The sequence below is a fragment of the Haliotis cracherodii genome, unplaced genomic scaffold (assembly GCF_022045235.1).
Source record: "Haliotis cracherodii isolate W230 unplaced genomic scaffold, xgHalCrac1.p SCAF_3, whole genome shotgun sequence".
In the NCBI taxonomy this organism is placed as follows: Eukaryota; Metazoa; Mollusca; class Gastropoda; order Lepetellida; family Haliotidae; genus Haliotis; species Haliotis cracherodii.
The window spans coordinates 11,869,060-11,888,746 of NW_027266286.1; the positions used below are offsets into that span (position 1 = coordinate 11,869,060).

Consider the following 19,687-nt stretch of genomic DNA (forward strand, 5'->3'; position numbering starts at 1 on the left):
GTTGTACTGTTGTTCTCTAGGGCTTACATGTTCTAGATCTGCTGAATGCTATCTTGAGGTACTGACGACCAGTAATACTGATCAAGTACACACACACACACACACACACACACACATATTTAGGACTGTTGTTCTCTAGGGCTTACATGTTCTAGATCTGCTGAATGCTATCTTGAGGTACTGACGACCAGTAATACTGATCAAGTACACACACACACACACACACACACACACACACACACACACACACATATTTAGGACTGTTGTACTGTTGTTCTCTAGGGCTGACATGTTCTAGGTCTGCTGAATGCTATCTTGAGGTACTGACGACCAGTAATACTGTTCAAGTACACACACACATACACACACACACACACACACACACACACACACACACACACACACACACACACACATATTTAGGACTGTTGTACTGTTGTTCTCTAGGGCTTACATGTTCTAGATCTGCTGAATGCTATCTTGAGGTACTGACGACCAGTAATACTGATCAAGCACACACACACACACACACACATACACACACACATTTAGGACTGTTGTACTGTTGTTCTCTAGGGCTTACATGTTCTAGGTCTGCTGAATGCTATCTTGAGGTACTGACGACCAGTAATACTGATCAAGTACACACACACACACACACACACACACACACACACACACACACACACACACACACACACACACACACACACACACACACACACACACACATATTTAGGACTGTTGTACTGTTGTTCTCTAGGGCTTACATGTTCTAGGTCTGCTGAATGCTATCTTGAGGTACTGACGACCAGTAATACTGATCAAGTAGGGGCACCAGTATCACCTCTATGGGTTTAGTAAGGGTATTAATTACTACAGCTACTGATCGTAATGGGTACAGACCATATGGGTAAGGAATTCGAGGGTACTAGATATTGCCATCTCTCTTGTTCCTTAAGTTATCACTATATTCGCTTTATGTCTCTCGTATCATGTCCGCCGCCTTCTCTGCAATCATGATGGTCGGGGCGTTTGTGTTTCCTGACACGATGGTCGGCATGACAGAGGCGTCCACGACTCGTAGTCCAGAAATACCCTTCACCCTGTAAACAAGTGATGGAACCAATTAAGCATTGTTCCTCTACAGGTGTCATGGTAGACTGAAAGAATATAGAAATCACAGAACTACGAACCTCAGCTCAGAATCCACAACAGTTGAAGAATCGCGTACACTTCCCATCTTGCAGGTACCGACTGGATGGTAAATTGTCATTGGTATAGCCCGTATATGGCATTCCCAGTATGCGTCTGTGTCATATTCCACATCAACGCATGTCGGACAAGGCGTCATATCTGGTTCCGTACCAATATCCTTCAGGCTTTTTGTCCGTAACATTTTCTGTGAAATCCGAATACCTGCAAAATAAAACACCCACTGTATCTTCATCAAAATGTCACATCGTGTTTTGTATGTTTCTTTATTGTATAACGCCACACTCAGCAATATTACAGCTTTATGAAGATGGCCTGTAAATAGGCGAGTCTGGACCAGACATTCAAGTGGATGACATCATGAGCATCGATCTATGCCATTGAGATACATAGAGGTTATCACGCAAGTGTGTTTGGGGATGGTAAATATCCTGCATTAGGAATAAACATTGTATTTAGCAAGCCTTGGCGAGCTAAATACAAAGCGTTTATTCCTAATGCTGGACATTTACCATCCCCAAACACACAAGTGTGATAACCTCTTTATCATATAATGTCATTCTTTAATTCTGTGCTTTAAAATCGCTTTCCCTCTCTCACAAACATTACCGAAACATTGCGAGATTTCCTTGAATGCACGCGTTAATATTTATTACGTCACAGGGTAAGTGATGTGTCAGTCGGATAGTGACAATAGCCAATATAGTTCCAACTGAAATCTGTTTCTAAAACAGTGGCGAAGCAACATATACGCTAAACAACAATTGTTTTTAATTGCCTTTAGCGGCAATCCATGGGTCTGTCCGCTAGAGTAACTGCCCTTTGTCAAAGGGAAGCTACTCTAACCCTAGTCTATGAGACGTCACGGCCACGGTCAGACGTTGTTGACAGTCGGTCTGTCCTGTCATAACGTTAAGAAGTGTAGTCAGATGTACACACAGCGACAAAATGAAAAAAGGTAACAATTCAAACATATTTCGGCCAAATCTAACTATTTTGATTTGTGGAGAAGGTTTCAAGCCTCGTGCCCTCGCAAAATTGTTTCGAAATTTATATCTCCAAAGGTGCCAAAACTTATAAAATGCCTTAGCTACGTCACAGTTAGAAACTGATTTTCAGTATATTAGACTGTTCTTTTGATAATGAGAGCAATTATCCCTGTAGTTTATCCAGATTCCGAATGGTTAATTCTGACTCGATCGCCGAATGGCGAGGGCGACGCCATGTTTGTTTATAAACAGTGAAAGTAGTCCTACTTGACCTTTGATATTTGCATCTCTATCCGCATATGACCCCAACGGATATCGTTTTTATCCGTTAGCTTTATCCTGCCGAGAAACCTACCCATTATATGATAAAGTGTGATATGCATCAACCAAGTTAGCGAGCCTGGCTACCCGATCACTTTTGTCGTCTCTTACGGCAAGCATGGGTTTTTGATGACCAATTCTAACCCGGATCTTAATCAAAATGTCCAGTCATGTAGGTGACATATATGGCTTGCATGCGTGCATGTTTTAATAAAGGGAAAGTAAACGCAACATAGCAACTTTGCAGACTTTAATACTTTAAGGCATACTGAATCACAAATACCAAATCTAGATTTGAAAAATGGGAAATAGTGTAAAACAGATGATAAAAAAGAGACAAGCGTAATCGTCCCCCACAACGACAACATCTGCCACTAAGGGGATTCGTTTAGCGTTTAACGTACTGCGGAATTTCAACGATCTGACCAGAGCCCAGTCTGCTTGCCTCTCACTCGATTTCGTCACTTTACGGTGCTTTTTCTGTCTGCTCACCTGTTTGATTACCGTGTCCACAACTCATGTCAACTTATTAGTAACAACATTGAAGACGCCTTCAGTTGTGGTACTCATGGAATTACTCCCTGACAGGCATTGATTTTGTTGAATAGGACGGAGAGCATCAGGTGGTTCATGTGGGGTCTTCCTTTTTGTCCAGCTCATGTGGTTACAAGTACAAAATTCACCCGAACTACAGGAGATAAAAGGGGGCATCTCACATATGACACAACTAATTGGCGAACTGTATTCACACACACTATATGGCATGAAACATATGTAACATTAATGATTTGGTATGCTTTGGATTATGAAAAGAATTACCGACCGGCAGCTGTGTTCCACTTTGGCTAATATACATGTTGATGAGATTTCCCCCGATTCTTTTGGGATCAGCACTTGGTTTAAAATGACAGATACAAGTTCATGATCAAGACCAGACGTTGAACTCTCATTCATTGGAAATGTTCTCAAAGAGAATGTTCAGCCACCCTTAACACCAAAGATGAATTCGTCACGAAGCACAACCATACTCCAACGACCCTTTTTGATAAGTTTCTGGCAAATCACAACCAAACGAATCATTTAGAGGGGTGGCATTCAAGAGACTGAAGAGACTGAAGAAACTTGGATGAAGCAAACTGAAGCCATTGAGATACTGCATGTTGAGCAGGACAAAACTCAGACCACAGCCATCCTGCTTCGAGCTGGTAGGTTGATATCATCCAAGAAGAAAAAGAAATATCGAAACCTAGACCATGTCCTCAGTTGGAGAAGAGACAACATCTTGCCAACCATAAACCAGTGAACGGTTATCACAATGCTGATTCGCAGCTTGTTGCACTGCAGTCATGTGAATGGAAATATTAAATTGAAATTTGAGAAATAAGTCCATATGTTGTACAGTGCTCATTCTTCATATCATTTATCTATTTTATATTTTAAAGTAAACGTATACAGGATGTTCATACGAACGGATGTATATGGCATAAACAAAAGCGATGGGGGTTAGCCATTGGCCAGCTGCTGGACAAGTAGGAAGTCGCCGTTTATGGTTCCAAAACAGGCTGTTAGACATTAAATTTTGTTATAGTTTTTAACTGATGTTTTAACTATTCATAATGTCAAGATCAAAGGTCGCTTCACACACCCAGCAATGTATGGACTTTTATGTTTGTAAGATTAACAGAAAACCGCTTCTTGGACTATCCATATAGCTACTGAGCATCACAAGTCTACATATCAGCCAATTAAAACATTTTTCACGCACCGCTGCCCCGTAAGGAAGGTAAATATTAGCCACGCCCCTAAATAGTTTTGTTTGGAATCTGATTACGAAGCGTGCGATTTCAGCACTTTCACTTGGGACATTTAAATACTTTCTACGAATGTGATTATTTCACTAAGGAAGTTACTTAATATATCCAGGGCAATTGATATTCACAGCAATATCACAATCACTTTTATCACTATACTTGCCGTTTAGGATAATCGGTTTAAATATTATAAGTTATATCCTTAACATTGAGAATGCCATGTAGTTTGAGGTGCCCAAATTAGACCTTCAGAGTTCGTCGTTATCCATGCAAGAATCCGCAAGTCAGCTGCTACGAGTAAAGGGTCAACAACTGGTATGTTTGTCTGTTCCTTTGTTTTGAGACGCCGCACTCAGCAATATTGTGGCGTTCACTCTCAGCCCCGATGGGATCTATTCATTGACATGGCATTATTAAGCATTTGCTCAGCCCAATTGCATTAGTGTTTGTGAGTTCCCATACAGGCGCACACACTTTGGCTTCTGTGCGCACTAACATCACTAAATGATGTGAAATTTCATTGTGATTAGATGCTGCGTTCAGGTATTGTCAAAGTACGCTTCAACGGTAGATACATTCAATCGTTAGTTCCCTTATTTTTTGTCTGGAGTTGATTTCCCTCAGACATGACACTTATGTTGAGGCAAGTTACTATAGCTTTTTGCATGTCTTTGACACCATGTACGTTATACGTCAATATACGAGTCACGATCGCGATGTTAAAACAACTAAACATTAAGGACAATTGCTGGTCTGTTTTGGACTAAACAAAAATTCAAATCCCATCCCAAAAATGTCGGTCCCGCACACTGACCTTTTATGAGCGTTTGGACATCATCGGGATGAGACAGGTAGTTGGGCTCGATGACAGGATGCTCAAAGGGGTTGGTGCTTCTCAGGCGGATTGTCCCTCTACTCTTGGGTCGGATTAAGCTTGGGAGAAAGGTAATGCCTTCTCTTGCCGTCCAGTTCATACGATCCATGAGCTGCGAAATAATGAAAACATAAGTAAGAGGTTCCAGGCTGGTGTTGCATGTTCCTTTCTCACAAAACATTTTATACTTTACCTTGTTTGCAATGTTGAAAAGGTTTGGCGGTCCCGACGGTAGCAGTAAAGAATAGAAGTGAAGCTGGAGATCCGGCCTGACTTCATCTGGCTTAGTTTTCAGGAAGGCAAGCACTTCTAGACCGACATTGGATGCAAGGACGCCTGGATGAGGCAATATAACACAAACATATCAAACAGTGTCCATGACCCCAAAGTAGATTACTGGGGTGGAATAGAGACGTCGGTGTCACATGTTCATTTCAGTGGGTCAGTGATTGATGTTTGCACCATAGCCAGAAGTTTTCATTCTGTGAATACTTACGGTACGGGACAGTCAAGGCAGTGTTAAGTACCAAGAGCAACGTCCAAAGCAGTCTGGGTAGCCTTGGGTTAGTTGGCTGGTTGTTTTACGCCGCACTCAGCAATATTCCAGCTATTTCACGGCGGTCTGTAAATAATCGACCATCCGATCCCGTTCGTCGACTCTTACGACAAGCATAGTCGCCTTTTACGACAAGCATGGGTTGCTGAAGACCTATTCGACTCCGGATGTTCACGGGTGAAACCCATACAGGATGATATATATACATAATACCCACAAAAAATAAGGGAACTGATGGATGGATAGTGAAGATGCAATGACGATAGATGTCTGGGAGTGTAGATCAATATCTTGTCTCTCCTCTCGATACGCGCACGACGAAGATGATTTAACATAGCGAATTTAACTTGAGAATACCCTTCGTCAGAACACTAAAGCTGTATTCCAGCTTGGCGGCTGGAATTGCTGCTTATTCAGCAGCCCCTGGTGTGTATCATCCATTCGACAAGTGTTGACAGACCAGCTGCCGACTTGAGGATGTGACTATCGGCATTACTGTCGCCACAGGGCGTGTTATTGTTGTTGTCTAACGTCGCACTGAGCAGTACTCCAGCTATTTGACGTCGGTCTGCAAATAATCATGTCTGGACTGATCGATAACATGAGAAGCGATCCACTCCGCTGGCGTACGATGACAGGCATCTCAACCAATGCATGTCACCGACCCAGACTACCCAATACATTAAGTCGCCTCGTACGAATAGCATGGCTTGCATGGGACAAGATATAATGCAGAATCCCGACGAGGGTACTGTGGCCACAAGGAGGAGTGACTACGTCCTTTGTCTAATTTATCTACAGATATGATTATATCTTATACGAATACAAGATAGCTATAGTATATATTCCTGACCAGTGAGAAAAATACCTTTAATGAAATCAATTCAGAAAATAAATGTGATTCTGTTCATGTCAAAACAAATTCTGCTCATCCGACCTGTGCGAAAAAACTTGTACTGCAGATTCGACTTGATTGACAAGGCCTTCTCTGGTGTGATGGACAAGGGTTCTCCTATGACGGCCCTGTGGTATGTCATAAGGTGGTCCTGGAGGTTGTCCCCAACGGCGAGATTAGCTTCAACTTTGATCTGAAGCATTCATATTCAAATAACCATATAATCACGAGGAGACTTTGTTCACCTTGTACGTTGTGTCAGTGTTGCACTTGACTAGTTTTGCATGTCTGACCTGCCAACTCCACTCACTTCATATACCTGCATGTCTGACCTGGCAACTCCACTAACTTCATATACCTGCATGTCTGACCTGGCAACTCCACTCACTTCATATACCTGCATGTCTGACCTGCCAACACCACTCACTTCATATACCCGCTTGTCTGACCTGCCATTTCAACTCACTTCATATACCCGCTTGTCTGACCTGCCAACTCCACTCACTTCATATACCCGCTTGTCTGACCTGCCAACTCCACTCACTTCATATACCCGCTTGTCTGACCTGCCAACTCCACTCACTCGATATACCCGCATGTCTGACCTGGCAACTCCACTCACTTCATATACCTCCATGTCTGACCTGCCGACTCCACTCACTTCATATACCCGCTTGTCTGACCTGCCAACTCCACTCACTTCATATACCCGCTTGTCTGACCTGCCAACTCAACTCACTTCATATACCTGCTTGTCTGACCTGGGAACTCCACTCACTTCATATACCTGCATGTCTGACCTGCCAACTCCACTCACTTCATATACCTCCATGTCTGACCTGCCAACTCCACTCACTTCATATACCTCCATGTCTGACCTGCCAACTCCACTCACTTCATATACCTGCATGTCTGACCTGCCAACTCCACTCACTTCATATACCTCCATGTCTGACCTGCCAACTCCACTCACTTCATATACCTGCATGTCTGACCTGCCAACTCCACTCACTTCATATACCTGCATGTCTGACCTGCCAACTCCACTCACTTCATATACCTCCATGTCTGACCTGCCAACTCCACTCACTTCATATACCCGCATGTCTGACCTGCCAACTCCACTCACTTCATATACCTCCATGTCTGACCTGCCAACTCCACTCACTTCATATACCTGCATGTCTGACCTGCCAACACCACTCACTTCATATACCCGCTTGTCCGACCCGCCATTTCAACTCACTTCATATACCCGCTTGTCTGACCTGCCAACTCCACTCACTTCATATACCCGCTTGTCTGACCTGCCAACTCCAATCACTTCATATACCCGCTTGTCTGACCTGCCAACTCCACTCACTTCATATACCCGCTTGTCTGACCTGCCAACTCCACTCACTCAATATACCTGCATGTCTGATTTGGCAACTCCACTCACTCAATATACCCGCATGTCTGACCTGCCAACTCCACTCACTCAATATACCCGCATGTCTGACCTGCCAACTCCACTCACTTCATATACCTGCATGTCTGACCTACCAACTCCACTCACTTCATATACCTGCATGTCTGACCTGGCAACTCCACTCACTTCATATACCTGCATGTCTGACCTGGCAACTCCACTCACTTCATATACCTGCATGTCTGACCTGGCAACTCCACTCACTTCATATACCTGCATGTCTGACCTGCCAACTCCACTCACTCAATATACCCGCATGTCTGACCTGGCAACTCCACTCACTCAATATACCCGCATGTCTGACCTGGCAACTCCACTCACTTCATATACCTGCATGTCTGATTTGGCAACTCCACTCACTTAATATACCCGCTTGTCTGACCTGCCAACTCCACTCACTCAATATACCCGCTTGTCTGACCTGCCAACTCCACTCACTTCATATACCCGCATGTCTGACCTGGGAACTCCACTCACTTCATATACCTGCATGTCTGACCTGGGAACTCCACTCACTCAATATACCCGCATGTCTGACCTGGCAACTCCACTCACTCAATATACCTGCATGTCTGACCTGGGAACTCCACTCACTTCATATACCTGCATGTCTGACCTGGCAACTCCACTCACTTCATATACCCGCTTGTCTGACCTGGCAACTCCACTCACTCAATATACCCGCATGTCTGACCTGGGAACTCCACTCACTTCATATACCTGCATGTCTGACCTGCCAACTCCACTCACTTCATATACCTGCATGTCTGACCTGGGAACTCCACTCACTCAATATACCCGCATGTCTGACCTGGCAACTCCACTCACCTCATATACCTGCATGTCTGACCTGCCAACTCCACTCACTCAATATACCCGCATGTCTGACCTGGCAACTCCACTCACTTCATATACCTGCATGTCTGACCTGCCATTTCAACTCACTTCATATACCCGCTTGTCTGACCTGCCAACTCCACTCACTTCATATACCCGCTTGTCTGACCTGCCAACTCCACTCACTTCATATACCCGCTTGTCTGACCTGCCAACTCCACTCACTTCATATACCCGCTTGTCTGACCTGCCAACTCCACTCACTCAATATACCTCCATGTGTGACCTGGCAACTCCACTCACTCAATATACCCGCATGTCTGACCTGGCAACTCCACTCACTCAATATACCTGCATGTCTGACCTGCCAACTCCACTCACTTCATATACCTCCATGTCTGACCTGCCAACTCCACTCACTTCATATACCTGCATGTCTGACCTGCCAACTCCACTCACTTCATATACCTGCATGTCTGACCTGGCAACTCCACTCACTTCATATACCTCCATGTCTGACCTGCCAACTCCACTCACTTCATATACCTGCATGTCTGACCTACCAACTCCACTCACTCAATATACCCGCTTGTCTGACCTGGCAACTCCACTCACTTCATATACCCGCTTGTCTGACCTGGCAACTCCATTCACTTCATATAACTGCTTGTCTGACTTGGGAACTCCACTCACTTCATATACCCGCTTGTCTGACCTGCCAACTCCACTCGCTTCATATACCTGCATGTCTGACCTGGCAACTCCACTCACTTCATATACCCGCTTGTCTGACCTGGCAACTCCATTCACTTCATATAACTGCTTGTCTGACTTGGGAACTCCACTCACTTCATATACCTGCTTGTCTGACCTGCCAACTCCACTCGCTTCATATACCTGCATGTCTGACCTGGCAACTCCACTCACTTCATATACCTACATGTCTGGCCTGGCAACTCCACTCACTCAATATACCTGCATGTCTGACCTGCCAACTCCACTCACTCCATATACCTGCATGTCTGATTTGGCAACTCCACTCACTTCATATACCTACATGTCTGACCTGCCAACTCCACTCACTTCATATACCTGCATGTCTGACCTGGCAACGCAACTCAGTTCATCTATTTCTGACCTGAAAATCCGTTCACTGCTGTGTTTGTGAGGTCAGAGCAGGTATTCCTCTCATTGTGTGTTAATAAGTGACTTGGTTGAATGTCCGTCCTCTTCCACAACAACACCGAAAGTTTAAAGCACGAGTGATTCAGGTTCAGACTCGATTATCTAACAGACAACGGTCATACAGCTGGACTATTAACGATAAACAATGTAACAAAAACAATATAAGAAAGAATTGTGCAGTTTATAACGTGAATCAACAGACCCCATTATCCTCCAAGTGTTTCTTTGGCCCGATCCCAGACAGCATCAGCAACTGTGGCGACCCAACCGCACCAGCGGACAGGATTACCTCCCTTGAGACTCGCACTCTGTACAGGCGGCCATCTTTAACATACTCGACGCCAACTGCTTTCTTGTTTTCAATCATTATCTGTAATAAAATGGGGTACCATTTGATTTGTAATGGGTGATTAGACTTTAATCATAGCCTATTACTAAAGTCATTTCTGTAAGTTTATGATTACCACGCTTTTATTTATGTATTTTTCAACAGAAACGTTAGGTATGAATACAAATTAGTTGATTGTTTTCATACACTACCTTCGTGACGTGACTGTTGGCCAGGACGTGCAGGTTGGGTCTGTCTATCACAGGCCACAGGAACGCTTTGGATGTGCTCATACGTTCCCCGTTCTTGATCGTGGTCGGAGTGTAACTAAATCCTAAAGAAAACCAGATTCATACATTGACTGCGGATTATAATGATACTGCATTAATAAACATATATTTATAATAAACGTGTCGGCCATCTTGAAAATTGGCTATCTTAAATTTTTGTAAATTTTTCAATAGTCGAAAACGTTCAGTAGCTCTCGCTGAATAATTTTTTTAGAACATTATATGGCTATTTTGCAAGACAACACATGTTTTTTCATCAACAGATGGAACCTCATCTGAAATATGAAAGATGTACTGATAATTGGCGGCCATATTGGATTATAGAAATAAGATATATTTCCCAAACCTGGGATTGCTTGGAACAAACGCACTGTGGTGAAATAGTTTCTGTTTCAATTTGTTCCAAGTTGAGTGAAAAAAATGCCTAGATTTCCTGGACTATAAATGTACGATACAGAAACACGTCATAAATATCATATATTAGGAATAAGATTTGTATTTTGCAAGACTTTGACGAGGAAAATACATACTTTTTTGTAATATATGATACCTACTATATAGAAACACACGAGTGAAAATCCTATAATCTCCATCCTATAATGTCATTCCTATAGGAACAAAGTTCAAGACATATTTTCGTTGTCTAAAGTAAGTTTAGAAAAGGGTACGAATACAACCTCCAATGTGTAAATACAAAGTAGGAGATCATGAAATACAAATGTTGATACCACGTCATAGCAACGAAGATACAAAGATACAAAGACGACAAACATCATCAGAACTCCAGATAAGCTTTTGGGGTTGTGGGTATTTTACCAATGCATTTTAAAATCATTGGGTATCAGTAATTCTATCTGGGTATTCAAATTTCTGTTACCCACTAGTTTTTGCACATGTGGGTATTCAAGTTAAATATTTAAAAACACTATTCATCTAGTCCCTGCAAACTCGTGTCGTGTGGGTTTGAGAGCTTTATAGGACTCAAAAATACCGCGATACTTCCACAAGAAAGTGTGATGGCAAATGATCATGATGTAACTGTCATCGTGGAGTTTGGCAAGGTTGACGGAATGCCCGTTTATTATTTTAAAATTAGTAGCTGATTTGCTAATCGAATATGCAGGGTTACTTCATAATATTTTTATGATACGCCCAAGTTTAATTTTTGCAGCGTATCTGTAATGTTCGTTGCGTATTTGATACGCTTGGATTATATGTTACTGCGTATTTCTGCATTTCTGATGCGTATTTCACGCAGATACGGAGCTTATCTGGAGCTCTGATCATGAGCGTTTGTGTCTGAAAATGTCCTATAGTTTGCACGTGGTTCACGGAGCAGCGCCACGCATGTAACATCACTGACTTTGACACTTTCAAGGAGAGTCTGTGGACCATTATTTTAGTCACTCTTATTGATTCTGCCTAGCATTCAGTTGTGGTTTGCTTGATTCCATTCATTGTTTGTGCATGAACTAGAGATGCAGCGTCTGCAGCGACCGGGGCATCTACGGGCTATTGTTCTGCCGGAAACTGACAAAAGTCAGCGTGCAATCGCCAATACGATCAGTGCGATTACCAGACCACGGAACAGGTACAAACTAACTCAAAATGTTGACGATCGACCCCGTTCGGGGCGTCCAGGGTCAACGACGTGAGTACAGGATCACTTGATCCGATACGAAAACAAGCTCAAACGGTGAATCAAATTGCTGCATCATCAGGCTACTGGAGCACGAGTTAAGGGTCAGATGATTAGAAATCATCTCTACATACAGCTCATCCCCATGTTCGACGGCCACGTGTTTTGCCGCCCCTTACAAATCGTCATATTGCCAACAATCGTCTATGGTGTACACAACGTCGAAACTGGGGAAATCGTCTCCCTTCATGTGTCATATTTATTCCGATTCACGTTGCCCTTCATTGATAGGCGTGGTCGTGTCTGGCGAACATCAAGCCAATGTTAAGTTGATATCTCATGACAGATTTGGCGATAGATCGGTTATGTTGCAGAGTGGCATCACTATGACTGACTGAACCCCAATCCACACTGTGCATGGGAGGGTCACTGGACAGTACTATCGGAACCACATACTGATACTCTTTGTTGTCCCGTTCGGCGGCGCATGGGTCGGCGTTTTGTCTTCTAGGAAAACAACGCCCGAGCTCACCATGCACGAGTCGTCAATGGTCACCGCCAGTAGCACAACATCCATGAAATGCCATGGCCAACAATGAGCGCAAACCTTTCGCTCATTGAAAATGTCTTGGACATTAAAAGGAGACGTGTGCGTCAACGCAATAGGCCGCCGACCGCGTTGAATGAAACTTGGACTCCCACTCGAAGAGAAGTGGGACATCGCAATTTGGAGACAATACGCAGTATGCCTGGTCGCGTGAATGAATGTTTCACAATTCGTGGCGGTATTATGCACCACTGATAAACCCGTCTCCTTTGAAATTTCCCATCTTACCTTGATCGTCCTTCAAGATGTTTGGGGGCCATAACATAACTGACATACTTCACTATCGCTCGTCCCAATCCGTTCAGTATTATCCTTGAACTATTACAAGAAACCAATATTTCTTATAATTTTGGAAATGTAAATTTATTTCCGACTATCCACTACTTTCTGAAGAGTATATATAGTGTCAAATACTTTGCATCTGTGTTATTTACAGAAGAACTCACACTTCGGGGACGTTCAGATAAGAGTATTGAGAACGATATGCAATAGTTGTCCACGCGAGTTGGTATCGATGTATCGAGCCTTATGAAAAGTAATCCCTTCTGAGCGACCTCATTTGAATATTTATCGGGATTGGTTTATAGCATCGATAATAGTATCCATTACATGACAAATAGGGATAAATGTACAGTAAGGTATTCTTCCAACACACACGCGTCCTCATATTGATAGAAAGCATGATGAAATGGATGTTGAACAAGAACCATCACAATGTATCTGTAAGTCTGTATGTCCTTACCTTCCTGCTCCGCGCCATTCACATCCGTCTCTTTATACCCCAACTCAAGGCCTGCCTTGAATATCCGCTCTGTTACCGGTTGTCTCTGTGCACTGCTGATGGTCAACGGTCCACCGACCCCGTGGTACTCTGCAAGGAATAGTATTGTCGTAAATGAGATAGATTTAATGTTCCCTTCGACGTGTAATTTTTGTTCCAGCGATGGTAATATAAGGAAAGCTTGGGCATGAAAGTGTGAAGGTCGGTGGTGCTGGTGCTGATATACCAAGAGCAATAATAAGGCGAATCTTAGATTCAAACCCTTTCCTAGTTTCTCTAGTATGTTGTTTAACGCTGCACTCTGCAATATCCCAGCTATACGACGGCGGTCTGTACTCAAATCGAGTATGGACCACACAATCCAGTGATTGATGTCAGGAGCATCGATCCACGATATTGGAATACGATGACATGCATCAACCAAGTCAGCGAGCCTGACCACCCGGTCCCGTTAGGCGCCTGATACAAGCATATCCGTCTTTTATGGCAAGCACGGGTTGCTGAAGACCTGTTCGTACCCTGATATTCACGGGGCAGATTCCAATCCACGAATATAACATCCTCGCAATCCTGGTGGACGCAACTCACGGGTTCCGATCCCTTAGACAACCGGGCCAACTGTGACATGGTCAAATGTCCTTTTATCGATCATTCCTCATCCTAACTAGGAGCGTTATATGTATAGATTCACCTGGTGACAGGCCTTCTACTTGATTATTTTCGGACTTCTTAAAGTAGGGAAGGACATCTTTATACGTCCATCCATCACACCCATTGGCTGCCCAGTTGTCGTAGTCGTGACGATGACCTCTGACATAGACGTTGCCATTGATTTGACTGCAACCACCTAGAAGTCTTCCGCGCGGCCAGAATGATCTCTGTGCAAGAGATAAAGATTATCTACAACATGAATGAACACTTGCCTAAAAATCTATTTGTAAAGTCAACAGCAATTTTTGTCGTTGTCTTTCAAATTATACTGTGAGTTTTTAATGTACAAAACTGAAAAATCTGATCTTTTTCTTTAAAGTTGTGAAGGGTTGTTTTAAGAGCCCATTATTCTAATTAGTTTTCTTTTATATTTTAACAATTTAGACAAAAAACAAATTCTCCCTCGTAATCAGTTCTGCACAATTGTATGTTGAAATAATAGGTGTACGTCGTTTTAAAAGGAAAATAAATTTTAAGGCTCGACCTTTTTCGACCAAATACGCTTTAAAACATCGGTCTGGCCTGGTATGTCTTGACCAGTGGCTTGCTGTGTGGTCAGTTTGACTATTGATCTATTTGTAAAAGAGTTATCAGTTATCAGTACATTTTCACTTATGCCTATGAGGATAATAACACGTGTAAACTACAATATAGCTATGACATATGCATAGACTTGAAGTTTACAATTGACCCATGATGCACTTTTACACCATTACACAAATAGCAACTGTCTGCAACAGTCAACGAGTTGGGTTTAACGCCGCTTTTAACAGTATTACAGTTATATCACGGCGTGTCAGCTTCATGTTGGAGGAAAGCCCGAAGTTATGCAGGTCTCAGACGTTTACCATTTCGTCGAAACCCACGAGCACGGGTATGGTGCTGACAAACCTAGAAACATAATAGGGGCGAACCAGGATTCGAACCCACAATCATAGGTTTCTGGCGTGCCTAAGGGACGCAGCTCTGCACAGCGAATCGCGGCACCTTAGACGACTGGGCCACCCGTGTCCCCGATCAGCATGTGAAACGACAGAAGCAGATAATCGAGGATGGTTGTTCTCTGGCATTATAATTATATAATTATAATATATAATTATTTTTTAAACACAAACGTTTGTGAGGTATTACCCTATCTTCGAGAGCACCTCCTGCATGCTTAAGTGGTTCAGTCAAATACTGCCAGTCGAATTGGTGTTTCCCCCAAGTCACTCCTGCAAGTAATGGGATATCCACAAGTGGCTCCTGTCGGTCATCCCCTCCGGCCTCAATAAGTAGGACAGTAACGTGATCATCTTCGGACAGGCGAGACGCCAAAACAGAACCTGCGGATCCTGCTCCAACTGGAAAAAAAATACAAACATGTTCGGATCGGATGGGATATCATTGACATCCGTGGGTGAAAGTTGTAACGCCGTGAACATAAGGAACACGTCAGTGTGACCTTTTCAGGAAATATTGCACAAATGTGATGAGTCCTAAATTCAGTAATTCTAGATGAACGGAAGAATGTGAAGGTTAATGTACATTGCTTGGTCAAAACTTAAAGTATGCAATAAAACCGATTACTGAGTGAGTGGTTGTGGTTAACTGCCTTATCATCTTCGGGAAGATGCTAAGACAGATCCTGCAGATTCTGATCCAACTGTCTTCAACAACTTCTGCCTAGCCAAGAGCTTACATACCCGTGAAGATCCGGGGTAGAACAGGTCTTCAGCAACCCATGCTTGCCGTAAGAGGCGACTATGTTTGTCGGAAGAGGCGGCTAACGGGTTCGGGTGGTCAGGCTTGCTGACTTGGTTGATGCGTGTCATCATATCCCAATTGTGTGGATCGATGCTCATGACGACAATCATGGGATTGTCTGGTCAGACTCGATTTTTTGCAGACCGCCGTCATATAGCTGGAATAGTGCTGAATACGGCGTTAAACAACAAACAAACAAATTTTACAACATGTAATGAAATTAAATGCAACATTATCAGCATTGTTTGAGCGTAAATATACTCATAGCACATGAACTATTACAGAACCAGCAATAGTTGGAAGACTTTTTATAGTATCGCTCTAATACAGAAGGGGTGGTCGGGTAGCCTAGTGGTTAAAGCGTTCGCTCGTCACGTCGAAGACCCAGGTTCGATTCCCGACATGGGTACAATGTGTGAAGCCGATTTCTGGTGTCCCCCGCCGTGATATTGCTGGAATATTGCTGAAAGCGGCGTAAAACCATACTCACTCAGTCACTATTACAGAAGTTCAACAAGCCCGAAACAAACTCCGAATGGCAAACGTTTATTTGCATTTGGTTGTGTTGACGAGTAGTCTTGAGTTGTAAGTTACAAACAACACGCGATGGCTAGACAACCGTGGATACAGTGCGATATGGCAATGGACAATATACACTGTGTATTTAGGTCAGATCATTTCTACACTATCTTCTTGTTAAAAGATCACATCAGCTCAACAATTCCTAAATACACTGTCCGTGTCGTTAAGTCGGTGCCTTCTAACGGATGTAAATCAAGTGTCAATGTCATCCTAAGGGTGAACGAAACACCGAGCCTGACCCTCTGATCCAGTATATATTGTTAGGAACCAATCCTAACACAGAATCCCAACGAATACATAATAGGGTAGTTTCTATACAACCGATCGGGTTTACTTTCCGATACGTCTTTTGAGATGAATAGTTTTAACTCTGTTTCGCATTCGAATTTTCCTCGAGTGTGTGGCTGCTTGTACTAGTCCGGACTGATGCCGATTTGATAGTGCTAGCACACTGAGATATACCATGCCGCAGTTTTTACATAAATACCCCACTCAGGCACAGTATACTGACTCCGAGCCGACCAGCCAGGCTCTTATTGCCGAGCGCCAGACAGGGTTACAACAAGTACCATCTTGTTAATTACGTCTTTTGTTATGACGCGGCTGGGGATCAAACCCCTGACGTTCCGCTCTACCACTTGACCACGGAGGCGGTCTCCAGATACAGAAGAGTAAGTTTCAAGCAATGTTCCACACCAGAGGGGGACGGTCGGGTAGCCTAGTGGTTAAAGCGTTCGCTCGTCACGCCGAAGACCCGGGATCGATTCCCCACATGGGAATAGAGATTGAAGCCCATTTCAGGTGTCCCCCACCCGTGATGTTGCTGGAATATTGCTAAAAGCGGCGTAAAACCATACTCACTCATACTCACTCGCTTAAGAGGTGGGCATTTTACGGGGTGGGGGTGAGAGGGGGGGGGGGGGGGGTAACAACCACTTTGACCACAACGCGATCGCTACCCCTCCCTCTAAGGTTCAGTCACAAACATACTGCGGGATTTTTCTCACTGATTGTAGGGGCACGGGTGGCCCAGTCTTGTAAGGCGCCGCGATTACGTCCCTTGGGCACCCCAGAAACCTACGATTGTGGGTTCGAATTCCGGTTTGCCCCGATTATGTTTCTAGGTTTGTCAGCACCATACCCGTGCTTGTGGGTTCCACGAAAGTGGTAAACGTCTGAGACCTGCATCACTTCGGGCTTTCCTCCCACCTTAAGCTGACACGCCGTGGAATCCTGTTAAAAGCGGCGTTAAACCCAACTAACTCACTTACGGATTGTGCCATTCCTACAAGGGCGGTTCAGTCCTAAGGTAGACACGTATCTTGTCTGCCACCACAGACGCGTTGTCCGAACACGATGCCATCGTCCTAATGTAAAATCTCTGTTGGAACAACTGGAGGCACAAACGTCACATGTGTTAAGTTGTTCGAGATTGTTGTTTTTGTATCAATAATATGTGCCCTGCCACTTACCTATAATGTAGTCATACGTTGTGTTCAGTGCTGGTGAGATGACTTTGCTCGTGTCTGTCGGAAAGACATACAGACGAACGACAATGGCAAGGATGACGACATTGGCGACGACGATCAGCGACGTTAATGACGGCATTCTGACGTCCTCCTGCAAGACAATGAAAAGTCATTTGCCTGATACCAAGTTTTGTTGATTCAAAGAAATGTAACGTAAAATAATGAAGTTGAATTATCGAGTATGGGACAGACAAACCAGTGACTGATATCATGAGCAACACATAGTGCCGTCACTGAACCTGACATCCCTATCAAAATGTTTGACGTTTTCGCATTGTCGCCCCATCTACAAAAATGTGAAAAAGGCGTCAAATACCTCATCTTGAGTCAAATGTGGAGATTTGTTCAATGAAGTACTTTTAGGCTGGTAATATACACATATAGCCAAACAACTACCCAATAATAGTTGCCATTCGACTCGCGGGTGCTTGTCCTCTCGTCCTTGGGAGATATGTGCACTATAGTCCGTTTGTTGAAAGATTGTACCGATAAAATGTCAAAAAGATATAAATCCAAACGCAACAGTTCGTCTGAAATGACATAAAAGTTGTTTATTTACAAACACTCATGTAATTATTCGTGTATTAATGCCTATTCACATTGATAACAGATTCAGACATGTGTAAAGTGGCAATGTGGAAATGCGGTACAGCTTACCCGTGTAGCGCTGATCCCCGTGTGTACAGGCCCAGCAGAAACAGGTCAATCTGACACTATAACGCACTCGACCCAGATACACGGCAGTGGGGTGAGTTCCCTGACGGCGTATGGTCACGGGTCTGAACTACTCAGCGTCTGTATTAAGTGGCTATATCAGGGCAGGATATGCTCACCTTATGTATCAACCTGCTTCGTCTAATTTGCAAGAACACGTGAACAATAGCAATTACACAAGCCAGGTATAGTCAGGAATGAGTGGCTTTGATGGTTAGACAAAGTAGGTGGGTATTCCCACTTTGCCAGTCGCCAGTATATGTATGTTCACTCACCGTGGTAGTCCCCCATACAACAGGAGCTAAAGTTATAGTCTGTTTCGGTCTGTAGCCCAAAGTCCGATCTCGTAACCACTCGCCTGTTTCCGGCTTGTTCCGGAATAACACGAGTTGGTCACGAATGTATAGTCAATAGCTGGCCAAAATTAAAAATAACAGTAAATATCATAGCGGTTTTTGTATTAACATCGCATAATTCTGGTGATGCTTTTATATTTCATTATAGATTCGTGGAATTATTTCATACCTCCTCAGCAGATAACGTGGAAAGATCCTTTGTTGATGAACCCAGTTTACTGTTAACAGGGGTGCACAGGATGAAAACTGA

At 43.6% G+C, this 19,687-nt stretch overlaps 1 protein-coding gene across 1 annotated transcript; it reads right to left on the reverse strand.

Moving 5' to 3' along the window:
- Positions 1 to 778: 778 nt before the first annotated feature.
- On the reverse strand, positions 779 to 19,309 carry LOC139474184 (alcohol dehydrogenase [acceptor]-like). The gene is made up of 12 exons (XM_071257079.1): positions 19,025 to 19,309; positions 18,311 to 18,458; positions 15,642 to 15,853; positions 14,491 to 14,677; positions 13,761 to 13,889; positions 10,695 to 10,816; positions 10,357 to 10,524; positions 6,704 to 6,854; positions 5,404 to 5,546; positions 5,151 to 5,322; positions 1,197 to 1,419; positions 779 to 1,106 (listed from the first exon to the last, which is right to left on the reverse strand). Exons 2-12 carry the CDS (start codon positions 18,444 to 18,446, stop codon positions 980 to 982), a joined length of 1,770 nt encoding a protein of 589 aa, XP_071113180.1. The 5' UTR covers positions 18,447 to 18,458; positions 19,025 to 19,309; the 3' UTR covers positions 779 to 979.
- Between the last annotated feature and the right edge of the window lie 378 nt (positions 19,310 to 19,687).

Coding starts and splice junctions, on each gene's coding strand:
- LOC139474184 (XM_071257079.1), bottom strand. CDS start 18,446: ATGCCGTCATTAACGTCGCTGATCGTCGTCGCCAATGTCGTCATCCTT. Junction 6,855..10,356: donor AACACTTGGAGGATAATGGG/GTCTGTTGATTC, acceptor TGAATGCTTCAG/ATCAAAGTTGAAGCTAATCT. Junction 1,420..5,150: donor TGTCCAAACGCTCATAAAAG/GTCAGTGTGCGG, acceptor TTTATTTTGCAG/GTATTCGGATTTCACAGAAA.